Genomic DNA, 17,660 nt, shown 5'->3' on the forward strand with positions numbered 1-17,660 from the left:
CTATGGATGTAGATGATCAGATGGGCAGTGCACACTTTTATTCAGATTTTGTTGCGGTGTTGAGGGATGATGCTGGCCCGTCCCATGTGCAGGTTGATGCCCCTCCTTACCAGCCTTCAGCACCAGATGTAGTGTTCGATACCACAACTTACCATCCACACATGACAGAGATGCAGCCCCAGGTCCCTGACTTTCAGGGACAGTATGCAGTGGATCTTAACCAGCCCGCAGGTAGTCCTTTAGATACTTGGTTCACCATGGGAGGCACACCTCAGTCTGCGTATGGGATAGCCCCTCCTGTTGATGATGCTGTTCAGGTGGCTGGCCGACCTACTAGAGTCAGGCGTCCCACGCGATGTGGGACGGGATCTCATCTACTTGATCCTTTTGAGGATGCAGCCCGGGATGATAGGGATGATTAGTCTATTATGTTGTATGTTGTGTTTCTTGGATATGTTATTTATGAACTCATTATGTACTTTATGTTTAAATTTCACTGGTTGGTAGTTATTTATGAACTCATTATGTACTTTATGTTTAAATTTCACTGGTTGGTAGTTTTTTTGACGTATTATTTACTACTGTATCGCTACTGATTGCTTATATAACGGAACTAAACCATGATAGATAAACGAAAGTGATATACAAATATCTCATATAAGATTAACTAATAAGCTGAACATAACTAAAATTTATAACTGAAACAAAGGGATACAAATGGATTCATTTGTAGAAACAAACACTAAACAGATAACTAAGAACATGACACGTAAATGACTACAAAAGATATAAACCTTGAAACATCTAGATGCCGCTACTAGAACCTCGCTGAGGGCAACCCCTTCGGGTGTGACCGGGCTGCCTGCACAACCCACAACGCTTCGGTCGGCTGGTGTCAGCTTCGTCCATGGTGTTTCGGATGCGGGTGGACCGAGGTTGTCCTTCTCCAGCTCTTCTCGTATTTGGGTCGGGTATAACGATCAGACCGTCATATGGGGGCCAAAGCCCCTCTGGTATACATGGTGCAAAAGACATCTGATACACCTTAAACACCTCAGACATGCTGTAAACTTCATCAACATATGTTGCCCAATCTAGCCGTGATTGCGCACAGCATGCGATGGCATGGCAACACGGGTAGTGCAGTGCCTGGAAGTTACCATAGTCACAAGTACGATCCCTTAGGGAAACCCGGTAGCAACCAAGCGAGAATCTGCCTGTGGGGGTAGTCTCAGCCACCATATAATCAAGTAGATGCCTATCAAAAAAGGTCACAGTGAAGCACCTCGCATCCTTCAAGTTACGCTCAATTGCCCTCATAAGTGCCTGCGAATACCTTTGACCGGATCCTAACTGTGCCTCTGCCGTCTGCCCCCGGACAACGAACAACTCAGCAAGGCGAAGATAGGTGGACTTAACCAAGGACGTGACTGGTAGATTTCTTGTGCCCTTCAAAACAGAGTTCACACACTCAGAAATGTTGGTCGTCATGTGACCATATCGTCTGCCCCCATCCTTGTGCTGTGTCCACATCTCATAATCCATCATGTTTGCCCAATCACACATGGCTGGGTTCTCTAACCTCATTATATCAAACCAATAGTCAAATTCTGCTTCCGTCTTCGCATAAGCGGCGTTAACCAGCCACCTTCTGACATCCTGCCCCTTGAAGGTAAGGGCAAAATTTGCAGCAACATGCCGAATGCAAAATGCCCTATAAGCATGCGGAGGTCGCCAACCACTATCTGGTGACTCCAGCGCAGCCTTGATGCCGTTGTGTCTGTCGGAGATGACGAGAATACCTTCCTGTGGAGTAACATGTCTTCTAAGATTGGACAGAAAATATGACCAAGACTCAGCATTTTCCCCCTCCACTAGTGCAAACGCAACAGGCAAAATATTCGAATTCCCATCCTGAGAAATCGCCAACAACAACGTCCCTCCATACTTACCATACAAGTGTGTCCCATCGATGCTGACGAGTGGCTTACAGTGGCGGAATGCCTTAACACATGGAGGGAATGTCCAAAACATGCGATGAAAGTAGACTCTTTCTTCATCAACCTGGTCACCCACTCTAACCGGGGAGGTCTTCAGCAGAGCAATGGAACCGTCCATGGTTAACGTGACCCCAAGGATCCAGCGGGGCAGATCCGCATATGACTCCGCCCAATCGCCGTAGATCTGTGCTACTGCCTTCTGCTTTGCCAACCACACCTTCCGATAACTTGGCTTGAAACCATATGTTGCCTCTGTTGCCTCTTGCAACACCTTAATCGATACCGACGCATCAGCTCTAACCAATGAAAAAATTCTTGCACAAATCACATGATAATCAAGCTGCCTGTGGTCGTTCGAAATCGATGTGGCCATACACGTGTGTGGTCCGTTGTACCTCCTAACTTCCCATGTGCTCTTCCTTTTTCGCATGACTATCCGGATCAACCACGTGCATCCGTTACCGAACTCCTTGCATCTCCCTTGGTATTTTAGACTGTCTGACTCCATAACCCTGTACTCAACTCCACACCGAATGCTGTAATCTTTCACGCTCAGCACAGCTTCCTCCTTACTCTGGAACGATTGGCCAATCTGAAATTCAGTCAAACCTGTCCCATCATGCATACCCTGTCCATCGAATGTTGCCTCAACATTCTGGTGTTGACCGATGGCCTCCAAGTTCAAAGACGACAGGTGCGGAGGGTACTCTTGTGTTGCAGAACCGGAACCTCCATGGGCTGCACCTATTGGTATATCATCTTCATTGTCCCCACCAATATCGAGCGGCTCCTCATCGGAATCATCATCACAAAGCGCATTCTCAACTCGATCCGGTCCAACCTCAAACTCAACCTCAGCACATTCTGGCTCGGGAGGTAGAACTACTGCTGCTACCACAGGCAGTGATGTCGATGCACCGCCCCGTGTGGTCGACTAAGGACCCGGTGCTGATGCCCCAAAGCTATCCACACGATCTTCCAACTTCGCAAACATCTCAGGTATCCTCACCTCCGGAAAACTACGCCTGCAGTGAAACAAGACCTGCAGGTCTTCATCCGACCCAATCACAAAGGTCTCAAACCGCACGCCGGTTGACACAACAGTAATGGGAATCTTGTAAAACAACTTTTTAACCTGCTTCGTACCACAGGTACTGAGCTTCTGTAGTATGCTGAGCTTAATCTCTGCCAATGTACTTGAAGATCGAATAAAAATACTAACCGGTTCTCTATCTGTGAATTTCACACCGTGGCGTTTGCTCTTTTGAATTTTTCCAGAGCAATGGACCAGAGCCACAAAACTATCCTCCCCATCCATTTGTGAATAACACTCTACCTCTCCACATTTGGCCCCTCCATGGTTTATATAGGGAACCCAATGACACAGAATACACGTAAACCGCTATGGCCACCAGCGGTTTACGCACGCATTTCAACAAACATAAACCGCTGTTGCCAGCAGCGATTTATGAAGAACCAAAAATCAACAGAATCCACTGCTGGCTCTAGCGGTTTCTGTGCATCTATAAACCGCTACTGCCAGTAGCGGTTTATATAATATAGTGAAACAACGTAATTGCGTAACCATTTTTGAAACAGTGCATTTGCGTAAATTTGGGATTGAAACAATTTAAAAACGTAAATTGCCCGTTTAATAAAATAAGCTTGTTAAAACTATTTGTGCTACTATAATTAATAATTTTGTCAAGAAAAAATAAATCTTTTAACTTAAACAAAAATATTTTTTTAAAAATTTATTTAGTGTTGATATCTTTTGAGTTTAAGTATATAAATAATAATATAATTATTTCGTAGATTTTTAATTATTATTATTATTATTATTATTATTATTATTATTATTATTATTATTATTATTATTCTCTATCACTTTAATATAAATATCATATGTTAATAATTAAATAATATTATTTTTTATGATATTTTAATATTAATAAATACAGATATTTTTAATATATATATTTTATTATTTATTTATTATATATTTTTAATAATTTTTTATTATTTTAATTAATAAAAATATTATAAGACGTTAATTTTTGAAAAAAAATATTCAAAAAGGTTGTTTTGAAATTTTTAAAATTTTTAAAAACTGTTGTAATTTTATAAATTCTTCTGAAATTGTTTTATATTTTATTATGGGAATTAATTAATCCAATTCATATATATAAATACTTAATGGTGACATATGCTAATGTTATATATTAGTAGTTATTGTTAATGACTTACGAATTAAATTTAAAAAAAGACTATATTATTTAATTAAGACAAATATTAAAGATTAATTTATATATTTCAAAACATGAGAGACTGTGCTTTTTTCAAAAATGTAAATGGATATTGGATAATGAATACGGTTAGGATGTTCAAATTCAAATCGATCCAAATTAAACCGTTATCTAATTAAATTTAAACCGAAAATCATTTAAAACCGTACTAATTTGGATTTGATTGGATTTTATTTTTTGTAAATTTTTGGATTGGATCGAATTTCGGATCTATTTTTCATAATCGATCCAATCCAATCCAAACCACACAATGTGCTATAATATTATTATTTTATTATTATATTTATAATATGTTTAATTTATTATACATTTTTCTATTATTCATGTATTATTATTATTTAATAAATATTTTATGTTCAAAATATTATTTATTTATTTATTTTAATTAACCTATAATTTTATTTCTATTGTTATATTATCGTTGGTTTTTTAAGATATTATTAAAACTTGTTATGTCATTGTTGGTTATTTAAAATTTGATGTTGAGACTTGTTATATGTATTTTTATTTAAAAAACTGCAAATCCAAACCGCTCGAATCGAATTTCCAAAAAAAATTTATCTATTTTAAACCGTACCGCACATAAATTAAAGAATAGAATGACTTTTTCTCCCAAATACGCCAAAAGAGGCGAGATCGGATCATCCGAATTCCGAACACAACAAAAAGAGTGAGCCATAGCTGAAAAAGGCGGGAAAACCCGGGAACCAAAGCAAAACACTCATTTGAAAAAAATGATATATATACATACGGAGATAGATATAAAAGAAATTAAGATGAAAAAATAGCAGTAGGAAGAAAGAAGAGTCGGAGAGTGGAAAATATCAAATGGCGGAAGGGAACCGTTTTCAAACCATACTCGATTCCATTAAATCCTCTGAGGTAAACTAATTCCTCTTCATCTCTCTCTCTCTCTCATCTTAGATTTTGGATTCTTATGCTATTGTTACTATCATTGTTATTAAACTGTCTAGAACTAGTAGAACTAGTTAGTTAATTAATGCGTGATTAAGTAGAGATTTAATTTATTTGTTTGTGATAAACTGGATCTGGAACAGACTGTGGAGGATCGTATTCAGTTGTTCAACGATCTCGTAACTCTAGAAATGAACGGTGCATCCGATTCTGAATGCACTTCTCTCATCAAATGCCTCACAGTATCCTTCAATTTTATATAATATTATGTTCTTGTAAATAAGTAGCTTTGTGACTGTTAATTTATTGAGTGTTTCCAGCCAAATGAAATCAAACGGATGACTATGTATTTGGATTGATAGGAGAACGGAGGTTTCTAATGAACAAATTAGTTTCTCTCTGGTAATGAATTTTGAGTACTTGTGAATGTTTTGGCTACATTGTTGTGTGAGAATCTCTGTATATATGTATGAAAGCACATGAAGCATGCGACATATGTTCAAACTCTCTAGCGAACTTCTGAACTTTTATGAGTTTATAAGTTCCGGTCTCGGTCTCCACGATTGAGTTTACTATTTTATGAGTAAACACTGCAAGTTTAAGAGTTGAGGATTAGGGTAAATTCATGTAAGCCACACGAGTTTAGGTTTGATTACCTCATTGATGATCAGCCTGTAAGATTACGTTGTTTAGTAATAGGTATATTCTCATAGGATATATTTGAGTTAGAATTCTAACTTTACTTGAGTTTGTTGGTTGTCCTCGATGCTTAGGGTTAAAATGACAAAATTTCATGGTGACCAAGCGTTATATAACTTACAATATTTATTTTAAGAAGCATATGGAAGAGAAGTTACTCGCTAGTAAACTTTTGTTACCTTGCCTGTTTTATTTATTCGACTTTTATTCTATTTCAGAACTCTATTAATTGTTTATATTGTTGCTTTTACCTTAACTGCAAGCTTGACATTTTGGGAGGACTTCACATGCTTGGATGTAACCCAGTGCATGCTAAATGGAAGCATTCTACAAGTGGCTTTAAAACACATGGATATTTGCCTTTCCGGATGTATGCCACAAATTCTATCTCTTGGAGCCAAGGTTTGTCTATTCCTATCTGTCTGTAATTTGTCTTCATAAGTGAATATACTTTCAACACCTCCTTACATCTTAACTTTGCTGGGATGATATGTGTATTCTCATAACATCATCTCATTAATTAGGCAAGTGTCTGGTGTGGCAAGCATTTAAAAATGAGTCTTTTGTCAACAGAAGATTCTCAGGAGGAAGAACATAGCTCTGTATTTTACAAGGTAGGAGTTACTTGTCAAATTCCAAGCCCTTAACCTAAAGTCATGTAAAAAGTTTATTTAAGTACACAGAAAAATAGCTTACCTGGTTTCATTATTTTTTAAATAATTATTTATCGTCTATCTGGATGTGTTTTTTTTTCTCTTTAGTAGTTTCAATGAAATTAAAATTTTTTTCTTCTCGTTGCAATAAAAATAACTCCCGCAATATAGGTTTTTCTTGATTATTATACTAATCTCTCTATTCGTAAAGCCCTTTGAAGAGTTCTCAATTTCCAGTCTTGTCGAGACATTGATTTGAAAATTTTCTTAGTGATATCAAATTTCTTTTGAGCTAATTATATTTATATTGTGCAGCTTCTTCTGGAGATCCTAAGGTTTACTGCATCAACCTTTTCAGCCTTGTTGAAATTCCCTGATTTTGGTGACAAGGAGTTGATGAACATTGTTGAAACCTTCACAATAGAAGCATTAAATCTAACAAAAGATTCAATATCAGAGGCAAAGGTAATCAGTTTATCTCTGAATATGAAGCTTGACATTATGGAGCAGGTTAAACACACATTTGTATAAACATTTGTGTGGTAAATGATTTAGGATTGAACTGCAATCTACTGGCACTGTAAAATTGGTTAGCTGGCACTCTACCAGTACTGGTCATATTTTACCAAGTTTTTGACATGCACAACCATAAAGAAGTCTAACTCTTTTATTACCAAAATATGGTAGTGTGGTAGTGTCAAAATAACCTTCAGTCTCAATGAAAGATTTATTTCATTGACTTGTTAGTTATTAACTTATTATCAATCCTATGGTGTATCTCTGGAACTTTGACCCTTATGAGATGTTCTATGTATAAGGGATAAAAATGTTGAGGTGGAGGAGTGCACATACCGGAAAACATAGGGTCAGGAACAAACTTATGCAGGGAAATGTTGAATTTATTAAGATAGCTGGAATTTGCCTAACTTGGTTTTATAATGTAAGTACAACAGTGGAACTATATAAGAGTAAGTTTAGAGGGTAGAGGAAGACCAAGAAGGTAAAATCTCAAAAGAAAACAATTTAGATAACACCTAATTCTAAATGAAATTTCTCCATTTGATTTTACTCTCCAACATTTTTACCTTTTGCTAAAGATATCTCTTTTCTGTCCTTAAGCAGAAAATCCCATCATTTGGACCTGACATATTGAAGGTTGCACATACCCTCATTGATGCTGTCATAAAATTGTGCAAGGGGGGTTCTGAATTGGTAAACTGGGATACCAGTGATGCAAATGTACTGAGCCTTGATAGGCCTACTGATGTTAAACATGCCATCAACATAACAAAATGTGCCATAGACAAGCTATCTCAAATTGGTGTCATTGCTGCAAATGATGGTGGCAATTCAGTCAACATTCTTAACGTATCCTGGAAAGGGGTTGTTTCTCTGCTTCAAACTGGTGGGGGACGTTTTGCTGACGTGAATGTGACAAATATAGTGTTAACTTTGCTTGCATTGATAACCGAGCCTCTGAAGTGTGCTGCTGAGTCTTGGTCCTCATCACTGAGGGAAACAGTTTCCGTGACTGAAGCAAAAAGGGTCTTTGTGCCTGTGAAATTTTTCCTGATTAATGCTGTTAAAATCTGTTCGATGTATCCTCATCAAGCCTACACGGTGTACAAGGAGATTACACACACTGTCTTGATGATCACTTCGTTTAGGATCTTTATAGGTAATGAAAATCTTCTGAAATGTGCATCTTCAGTAATTACTGACCTACTGGAGGAAACAACTTTGGATTTGGTATTGTCTCTGCTTCATTCTGATCAACTAAAACTGAAACAAAAGCTTGAGGTACTGGATTCATTGTTCACTACTGAGGGGGTTTCTGAAGGTCCAACTTTTGCTGATTGTAACATAGCATGGGTTAGTGAGATCTTCTGCAGTTCCTGTGAAGGTATGGACAGAGCAAGAATACTAATCATAAGCCGAGTTGCATTGTTCATTAACTTCCTCAGATATTCGTTTAGGCTTGATGAAGATATCAAAGTGTCGATAGTTCAGAAGCTCCATTGGATCTTGGATATCTTAAGTGAGGAATATGTGTACTGTCACATGCTTGTTTTGCAACTTCCTTTACTGTATGGATCTGGAAAGTCTGCACAGCTGGTGTGGCAGCCTATGTTTAGTTCCCTCTTGCAAGCATTCAAAACCTTCATGATTGTGATCTATTCAAGTACAGCTTGGGGAGAGTTGGAGTCTTTCTTATTAGAGAATTTCTTTCATCCGCACTTCCTTTGCTGGGAGGTTATTATGGAATGCTGGTGTTTTGTGCTGCGACATGCTGAAACACAGATGGCAAGTAGCATCATTACCAAGCTATGCTCATTACTTAAGGTGCTAGCATCCTCAAAATCAGTTTTCCTTTCTTATTCTTCCTTCCGAAAGTTGGCAAGATCAATATGCTTGCTTCTGACACATGGCGCAGAATCAATGGTTAACCAAGTGTACATGTCCCTTGTGGGAGATGGGAGATCAGAGTCTTCACTAATTCTGTGTTTTTCTCTGTTAACTGAAGGTTTTCCATTTGATTTACTGACAGATGAATTGAGAAACAATTCCATACAAAGAATTTTGTCTGATTATTTTGACTTCATCGACAACTTTGATGAAACAACATTGTTGAGATGCCCTTCAGGTTTGTTCGGCATTCCAGTTTTTATTCTTTCTGCTTGCCTGCAATCTCTGTGAGTATTTCATTTCCACTAGATTCCATTGGTTAATTTTTCATTTATTATTAGTTACACACACACACACTTAACAAATAATTCGTTTCTCTTTCACTGAACCAGGATGTTTTACAGCTTTAACACTATTCTTGCCATTTTCTGCAGCCAGGTTGGACTATCTGATATTGATGCAAGGACCTTAAAATTTTTGGTTTCAATTACTTGTAACTATAAGAGTTCAGAAGACAAAGCAATCAAGGATCAATGTCTTCGGCTTTTCAGCGAAACTCTAGGGATCATCTCATATCTGAAGCATTTGTATGCATCAAATGATATTGGACAAGTCATCAAGGCAGTTGAAAATATCTTTATCTCTGACTCTGAGCCTCCTGCAAATTTGTACAAATGCAAACCGAATTTGGCTCATTTCATGTCAGGACTCATACACATGGAAATGTTGGAAACCGATGATGACGCAAAGAGCCGTGCTGCTTGGGAATTATATCACTGTCTTCTGAGAGAGCGGCACTGGGCATTCATTCACTTGGCAATGACAGCATTTGGATATTTCGCTGCTCGCACAAAGTGCAATCAGCTATGGAGGTTTGTTCCACAAGACGCAGCACTTGCATATGATATAGTTTCAGGAGTGGAGGCAAACAAGGAGAGATTCATGGCTGCATTCAGAACATTTCTTAATAAGGAAACAGCTCTTCTCACTGTTGCACCTTGCCCTGATCAGCTTGAGTTGCTGGTAAGAGAAGGTCTTATGTTGAAACAGATGGTTCATAAGTTTTCAGCCATTGCTGAAGAGAGACAGGGATTTGAGAGCATGGAAATTGATGACAAGAACCAATCAAATAAGAAAAGAAAACTTCCAGATGGAATTAGCAGAGGAGTGGAATTGCTGAAAAGTGGTTTGAAGATTCTTGGGGATGGTCTTTCCCAGTGGCAACCAAATCAATTTGACACCAATGAACTGCATGTCAAGTGTATGACTCAGATTTCTCAACTTGAAGATGTCATTAGTCACTTTGAGGAACTAGCTGGAAGCAGTGAGGTACAATAATCTTTTCAGATATGCTGATGTTGATTACTCATCAATTCGGGTTCCATGCAACAAAATCTTATCAATCAAACACATGACAGATCAGCCCTATAAGATCTGGCTCCTTTAGAACAAAACAAAAAGGTACCTCCTTATTCCCTATCTAGTAGTTGATATTTTTCTTGTAGCACTCGTACTCTTTTAAGTATATCAACAGCAGGTGATGTAACATCAGAATACAGAATTATGTATTATGTTCTTGTAAAGGCTTGTGGCAATGCAAAATGGCACAAATAAAATGTAATCACGAGAGTTTAATCTCATTGACTGGTCCAAGAAACCTAGTAAATGGTGAGGAAAATACAGTATGACAATAGTAGGATTATCGAGAAAGAGGGAGAATAGAGAGGGAATTTGAGAAAGGAATCGAAAGAGAAAATAATTTCGAGGGGAAACTCCAGTCATATTTCATATAATTTCAATTATATTGAATATATAAGTACTAATTTTATATCTAAGCCCAATTTTCCTTGTTGGACTTTATTTCATATTGAGATTAGAAGGTTTTGCAAACAAAGTTACAAGTTTTTTGGCAAACCTTACAAATTATCGAAGTCTCTACATGTAGTAGACAAAGCATTACTATTATATAAGACAAACCTCAAAGGTTGGTGTTTGGTGATATTAAAAATCACATACTGATGACTTCTCAGGAAGATGCCAACGCCTTCTCTATGATAGATTTTATAGTAGCTGACATTTTCTCCCTATCAGGGAAGTTTTCTTTGATCACTGTGACATTCTTGAAATTATTGAACCATGAATGCAAGAGAGGGAACTTCTCAGTTTCTATGACCTTCACTTCATTCACATCTTCTATAGTGTATAAAACTTTGAAAAGTGACCCAAAAGCTATGTCCACAATATTAATAGTGTCCCCTCCAAAGAATTTCCTCTTATCACCTAGGCATTGATCTTCAATAACTTTGAGATGTTCCCAGATCTTCTCTGTTGGGTTCTCTTTTTCTTCACCAGCACCGCATTTGAAGTAGAGTGCCGCAAATAATGCAGGAACCTGTAAACATTTATTCCATCATTATTGACATTTTGAACCAATAGTATAAATTCTATCTTACAGATTGTGTTTTTAAAAACTTACCATTTGATCAGCATAGTTAACCCAAAACCTTGCTTGAGCTCTCTCATACGGATCACGAGGAACCAATGAATAATGTGGCCATATCTCATCAATATATTCAACAATGATCATGGATTCACATATGGGTTTTCCATAATGAACAAGCACTGGAGCCTTCTTATACACAGGGTTGTATTCAAGAAGTTCAGGACTCTTGTTGACCCAGTCTTCCTCTATGTTCTCATATGCTATACCCTTCAGCTTTAGGGTCCATACCACCCTCATAGTAAAGGGGCTGAACCAAAACCCATGTAACTTCAAATCTTCCATTATTGTGATTTATGTTGTGTTTTGTCTCACCTCGCTCATGCACATCTTATTAAGTAGTGATCTGGCTTGTTCAACAAGTTCAAACCTAAGAAGTTTAATAAAATATCTCAGGTGGTAGTAATGGTCAACATGAATCAAAATACAAGTTTTGAGCTTAAAATATTAAATGTTCAAAATATATTTAAGAAAAATAGATTTCAATGGATTTAGTTAATTATTTAATTAAATAGTATCTTAAAGAATTTTGATTATTTTAATGCAATAAAGCTGGCTAAATTTTAGAGTGCTTATTATTAAGATTCTTTTGTTAAAAAAAAAAAGAAAGAGAAATTCCATGATTTTGCTTGCTGTCGTAAGTGCTTGCATCAAGTATTTCGATTTCTGCAAACCCAGATTTAAGAAGAGATATGTTCTCCAAACAATCACATAACGGTTGATATTATGATATATGTCACTTTAAATATGGTAAATTCTTTGCTGTCTATACAATATTTAAAATAAATAAAATAAGACTTACTTTTTTATTTTTGAATCTTATAAGTAAATTTTAAATACTATAGAAAACACTTTTAAATATTTAGAGATGGCATATAAATCAATAAAAAATTAATATTTTTTTATGCTATAAGTCGGCCCACAAGCACCTGCCCACTGGCATTTTATTATTTAAATAAAACATTCATTATTTACGTTTTTTTCCAAATTGAGATACTTATGTATTTCCGTATTAAGGGTACCAGTGGAACGAGAAATTAGTATAGAACAATAAGAAAATATAAAAAGTTAAAACTAAGAACAGAAATCTGAATTTTATGTTTAAAGTCAGATTTAGAAAAACTTATGCTTTTCTTTTTCATTAATTTATGAATCTAAAAAGGAACAATTAATATTTTTTAAAATTTATTTAAATTATTCTTTAAATCATTACTAAGGTTTTTTATTTTGAAAAAATAATCTAACATAGAGTCTCCAAGTATATATCAAATCTTTTGAATTTGATTATTTCAAATTTTGAAAAATTCTAAATTTGAGATTATATGTCATTTTAAAAGGTTACGTAGTAATATGTTAGGTATTTTTTTTAGAAATAAGCATTTTTGATAGTAATTTAAATTTTAATGAGTTAAAGAATAATTTTTAATAAATTTTGAAAAAAAACTATTAGTTATTAAGTTTTAGTTCCATAAGTTTATAAAAATTCAATTTTTTTTAGGCTTTTTCACTTAAATAAAATAAACACAATTTAAAATTACTTGATTCCCTTAAAATAATTTTTAAAACGTAAATGCCTTTTTTTTAATATTATATAAATCGTCCCAAAACTTTGAGGATTATATAATAGGTCAACCATGACATTCTGGGACGATTTATGCATAAATACAGGAGAATAATTCATAAATCGTGCCACGGTTTTCAGCTATATAAATTGTCTATAAATTTTCTTAGGGTGGGTGGAGTTACGCGATTCGAGGCTAAACCACACAAGGCTGGCAAGATTTATGTGCAAAGACTAAGGGTGTGTTTGGTAATTACGTTTGAAGGGAAAAGGTACGTTAGAACTTCTTGAAAGCTTCAATTCTTTGTTTGGCTAAGAAGTGATTTTGTTTATAAAATTACGTTTACAAGAAGCAATAATTTTTAGCTTCTCCGTTGCACTAACGTGCTTTTAGCCCCTACCTTCAACATTTATTTTTTTTTTTACGAACTTTATCCTTTATACATGTTATTGTATTATTTATAGAATTTTTATTATTTCTCTCTATGAACTCTTCTTTTATTGTTTATTATTTATATTTTTTATTAATTTTTTATTTGACATTATATATTCTTATAGTTATAATTTTTGTATATTATATTTATTATTATCTTTTTATAATAGAATTTATTGATCCCATTAGATAAAATAAATTAAACAAAAAAATTAATCATAAATAATAATAATAGTTAAAATTATAACGTACTAAAAAAGAATACTAAGAGTATTAAAAATATACTATATAAAAAATATATAAGAAAAAAGTATAAAAAAATTAAACTTGTATAAAAAAATAACATTATAATTTAATGTCATGTTCTTTTAAGTAATTATCTATCTAAAAGTAATTTTAACTAATATTATCCAAACAATATTTATTTTATCAAAATCAATTTTGGTAAAGAGCTGCCAAACATAAATCATGTTGACATAAACTTACTTTTATCCAAAATCAATTCTATAAAATCACTTTTATTCAATACCCATACTTTTATTGAAAATTTGGATGAGAAAGTATGTATGATATGTTTATGTGTTTGTATCTTGGCCATTTGATTGAGAAGTGTTAAAATGGTGGGATGATGTTTTGTGACTTGTGGTGAAGTGTTGATGTGTGAGTTGAGGAGGCTTGATGTTAATTTTGGTACATTTTGATTGATTTCAAAAAGGGTTGAAATTGGCATGTTTTGGTTTATTTTGAAAAGAGTTGAAAATGACTTGTTTTGAAAATGGCACCTTGTGATTTTGTATGAAAACATGGTTTTTGGGCATACTTTGACGGGACATAACCTGGACTACGGATCCCCGTTTTGTACCAAACTTGCTTAGAAATGAAATTGGATTCGGGATGTCCATGCCGTTTGAAGAACGGGCGGAAAACGATTTAAAATGAGAAAGTTATGTCCGTCGAAAGATTGGGGGTTGAATTTGTGAATTTTGCAGCTTTTAACTTAGAAAATTTTTTAGCAGAATGACCACCCACGCGTAGGCGTCCTTGACGCGTACGCGTCGTTTTTCAAGATGGCACCATCCACACATGCGCGTGGTGTGCGCGTGCGCGTCGATGTGCTGAAATGGTTGCCCAGCCATTTTCCCGAGAGTTGTGCTAAAGTTGTGCCAGTTTTGTGCCTGGGGCACAAATGTACCCGCGCGTACGCGTTGTTTGGATGTTTTTCAACCCACGCATCCGCGTGAATGACGCATGCACGTCGATGAGCTTTGTGGCCATCCACGCGTGCGCGTGGAGTACGCGTACGCGTGGCTCTGTTTTCATCCCTAAGTTGATTTTTGAGTTTTAAAAGCCAAATTTCACACTTCTAAGCCTCTGATCTCACCACTTATGTCTTAAATCATTATGATATGCCTAGCAATGAGAAAAGGAGCTAGGAGATGTGGTAACTTGCGAGTGAAGTAAGGGATAAACGAATGATCAATGAGGATCAAAGATGATTATGTGAGAGGCGGAAGATGGCGGTGGGAGTGCTTGTTATGCCATGGGCCGAAGGGCCGTAATTGTTAATGAATTGGCTGGTTATGGATTTAACCGTGAGCCGGATGGCTAGTTTATTGCTGTGTTACGGCGGAGCCATGATTATGGCTAAGAATAAATGCATATATACTGTTGAATGAATTGTGAATGTTGCACTTCCACTATCGGAGATGAGAGTTTTCCTGGGAAAAAGCAGTGGCTAGCCACCACGTGTTCCAAGTTGAGACTCGAAGCTCTTTTGACCCTATGTCGTCAGGGTGGCTGGGCACTGTGAAAGCCCGGGATGAGCTCACCCCCATAAATATTCACCAGTGAGGGTGATGGATATGGATCATGATTATGATCAAGTTTATATTGAGTATAACTCGAGTTGGGGAGACACGACAGAGGGACAGTCCAATGGTTAGCTACCAGAACTTATCGGGTTGGCTCTATAACCGACAGATGATATCATCAGTCATTAGGGATAGGCATTCATCATATGCATATTATGTGAATTGATTGAGATTGCCTATTTGACTACATATTACTTGCTATTTGTCTAAATGCATTATTTGTTCCTATTTGTATATCTCTTGTCTGATATAACTGTGTTAGCTATACTATACTCCTGCTGGTGGTTGGAAGGTCTGAAGGAATTGGAAAGGGAAGTATTAGTTAGACTGAAGGATCTTTAGTCAGATGCCCTTTATGGTTTAGCTTGTTTATAAGTTTTGGTTTTATCTGGAGGAAGTTCTAGGATTGCCTTCGGCTTTCCTCTATTATTATATGTTATATATGTGGAAGCTGTTACCATGTTGGGAACCTCTGGTTCTCACCCATGCGGATTTTGTGGTTTTCAGATGCAGGACGTGAGATTTCTCGCTGAGGCATGCTGGAGACTTCTGGATTAGCGAGAATCCTTTGTTCTCGGGACTCTAATTTGGTTTATATGTCTTGCTTAGATATTTCTTTCTCCATTAAATAATACAAACTGTGATGACTCCTCTTAGAGGGGATTTTCGAGAATAGGTTTTCTGTATTTGTGTCCCTTTGGGTTTCCTTATTTTATTTACTTGTATATATATATATATATATATATATATATATATATATATATATATATATATATGTTGCTATGCTCGGACCGGTTATCTTCGCAACCGGATTTTGAGTTTTGATATTCCCGTTTTTGACACTCTTTTGTATATACATAATCTCGCGTTGGTTTATCCTTGTTCGTTACGTTATCGATCGAAATGTTGCGTTTTCAAGTTACGAATTTTGTCTTACCCCTTTTTCTTAAAAAAGGCTCCTAGTTATAATCATTTTTCACAATATTACTCGTACTAAATTTTTATTTTAGAGGTCGTAATACCTTGCCATCTCTGAATTATGACTTAAGCATAAGACTCTGTATGATAGGGTGTTACAAATCGTGCCAGCCTTGAGTGGTTTAGCCTTGAATCGCGTAATTTCGCCCACTCTAGGACGATTTATAGACAATTTATAAAGTTGAGAACTCTGGCACGATTTATGAGTTATTCTCTTGAAGTATTCATGCATAAATCATCCCAGAGTGTCATGGTTAACATATTATATAACTTTCCAAGCTCTAGAATGATTTATATTATTAAGAAGATGACATTTATGTTTTGAAAATTGTTTTAGGAGAATCAAGTAATTTTGAATTGTGTTTATTTTATTTAAGTGAAAAATCCATCTTTTCTAATTTTAAACTAAAACACAAAAAAAAAAGTTCTTTCCTTTCAAAGCTATATGGATTCATTACCTAGTGCTCATTGCCCACTAAGGGCAAAGTCTTTGATAGGGTTTGTGTGCCACCTAGGGCCTGAGAATTTCTTTTTGAGTGTATATATTGAGAGATCTAAAAGTGAGAAATCAATTCTTATTTATCACAAACATCTTAATTTACTAAATGACAGCTGAAGAGACTCGAAAAAGTCAAAATCCGAATTTCTGTGGATTAGATGAAGAGGAAATTGTATGTTTGGGAAGAAGGATGTGCGATTAGGGATTAAAATTGTACCATAAGTTTAGTGAAAAAACTCATGGTGGATAAAGGATTTAATGCTGGTACAGTGGAGGCAGCGTTCAATGCTATTTAGAACCAACCAAAGGGTTTCAGGGTAAAGTCTCATGGTGATAATGTCTTTTAGTTTTTCTTTGCTAAGGAGGGTAATATAATTAGAGTGGAAAGAGGCCCTCATGACTTTTTAAGCAATTTATAATCAACCTAAGGAGATGGAGTACTACAATGAGAATAAAAGAGGAGGATTATACATGTATCCCGATTTGGGTACAACTTTGGGGTATGCTAAAATATTGCAAGACAAAGGAGGCAACTAGAAAAATAAGAAGGAAGGTTGGAGAAGTTGTAGAGGCAGAGACCTTTTCAATGAAAGAAAAAGAAGATCGAATTTTGAAGGTCAGAGTGCTACTTGATGCCACTAAGACCCTGAAACAGAGTATCAAATTATCAGCCCTGATTGAACTGTTTATGACTGATGAGCGGATAATTTATACGCTTTTTGGCATTGTTTTTAGGTAGTTTTTAGTAAGATCAAGCTACTTTTAGGGATGTTTTCATTAGTTTTTATGTTAAATTCACATTTTTGGACTTTACTATGAGTTTGTGTGTTTTTCTGTGA

At 35.8% G+C, this 17,660-nt stretch overlaps 3 protein-coding genes across 3 annotated transcripts; 1 reads left to right on the plus strand and 2 right to left on the minus strand.

Moving 5' to 3' along the window:
- Positions 1 to 804: 804 nt before the first annotated feature.
- On the minus strand, positions 805 to 3,318 carry LOC130950024 (uncharacterized). The gene is made up of 2 exons (XM_057878592.1): positions 2,943 to 3,318; positions 805 to 2,888 (listed from the first exon to the last, which is right to left on the minus strand). The coding sequence occupies exons 1-2, from the start codon at positions 3,316 to 3,318 to the stop codon at positions 805 to 807; spliced, it is 2,460 nt and encodes an 819-aa protein (XP_057734575.1).
- A 1,852-nt stretch (positions 3,319 to 5,170) lies between these two features.
- LOC130950890 (uncharacterized) lies at positions 5,171 to 10,601 on the plus strand. Its single transcript, XM_057879488.1, has 6 exons — positions 5,171 to 5,188; positions 6,184 to 6,322; positions 6,445 to 6,534; positions 6,889 to 7,038; positions 7,696 to 9,266; positions 9,414 to 10,601. The coding sequence occupies exons 2-6, from the start codon at positions 6,230 to 6,232 to the stop codon at positions 10,315 to 10,317; spliced, it is 2,808 nt and encodes a 935-aa protein (XP_057735471.1). The 5' UTR covers positions 5,171 to 5,188; positions 6,184 to 6,229; the 3' UTR covers positions 10,318 to 10,601.
- Positions 10,602 to 10,738: 137 nt separating this feature from the next.
- Positions 10,739 to 11,843, minus strand: LOC130950891 (probable glutathione S-transferase). Its single transcript, XM_057879489.1, has 2 exons — positions 11,456 to 11,843; positions 10,739 to 11,371 (listed from the first exon to the last, which is right to left on the minus strand). The coding sequence occupies exons 1-2, from the start codon at positions 11,762 to 11,764 to the stop codon at positions 11,006 to 11,008; spliced, it is 675 nt and encodes a 224-aa protein (XP_057735472.1). The 5' UTR covers positions 11,765 to 11,843; the 3' UTR covers positions 10,739 to 11,005.
- Between the last annotated feature and the right edge of the window lie 5,817 nt (positions 11,844 to 17,660).

The sequence above is a fragment of the Arachis stenosperma genome, chromosome 9 (genome assembly GCF_014773155.1).
Source record: "Arachis stenosperma cultivar V10309 chromosome 9, arast.V10309.gnm1.PFL2, whole genome shotgun sequence".
In the NCBI taxonomy this organism is placed as follows: domain Eukaryota; kingdom Viridiplantae; phylum Streptophyta; class Magnoliopsida; order Fabales; family Fabaceae; genus Arachis; species Arachis stenosperma.

Bases quoted from the DNA above. Each gene is read 5' to 3' on its own strand.
- LOC130950024 (XM_057878592.1), bottom strand. From the start codon at position 3,318: ATGGATGGGGAGGATAGTTTTGTGGCTCTGGTCCATTGCTCTGGAAAA. The intron at 2,889-2,942 runs GTCCTTAGTCGA...CTGTGGTAGCAG, and splicing joins CTTTGGGGCATCAGCACCGG to CAGTAGTTCTACCTCCCGAG.
- LOC130950890 (XM_057879488.1), top strand. From the start codon at position 6,230: ATGCTAAATGGAAGCATTCTACAAGTGGCTTTAAAACACATGGATATT. The intron at 6,535-6,888 runs GTAGGAGTTACT...TATATTGTGCAG, and splicing joins ATAGCTCTGTATTTTACAAG to CTTCTTCTGGAGATCCTAAG. The intron at 7,039-7,695 runs GTAATCAGTTTA...GTCCTTAAGCAG, and splicing joins ATTCAATATCAGAGGCAAAG to AAAATCCCATCATTTGGACC.
- LOC130950891 (XM_057879489.1), bottom strand. From the start codon at position 11,764: ATGGAAGATTTGAAGTTACATGGGTTTTGGTTCAGCCCCTTTACTATG. The intron at 11,372-11,455 runs GTAAGTTTTTAA...AAATGTTTACAG, and splicing joins TTAACTATGCTGATCAAATG to GTTCCTGCATTATTTGCGGC.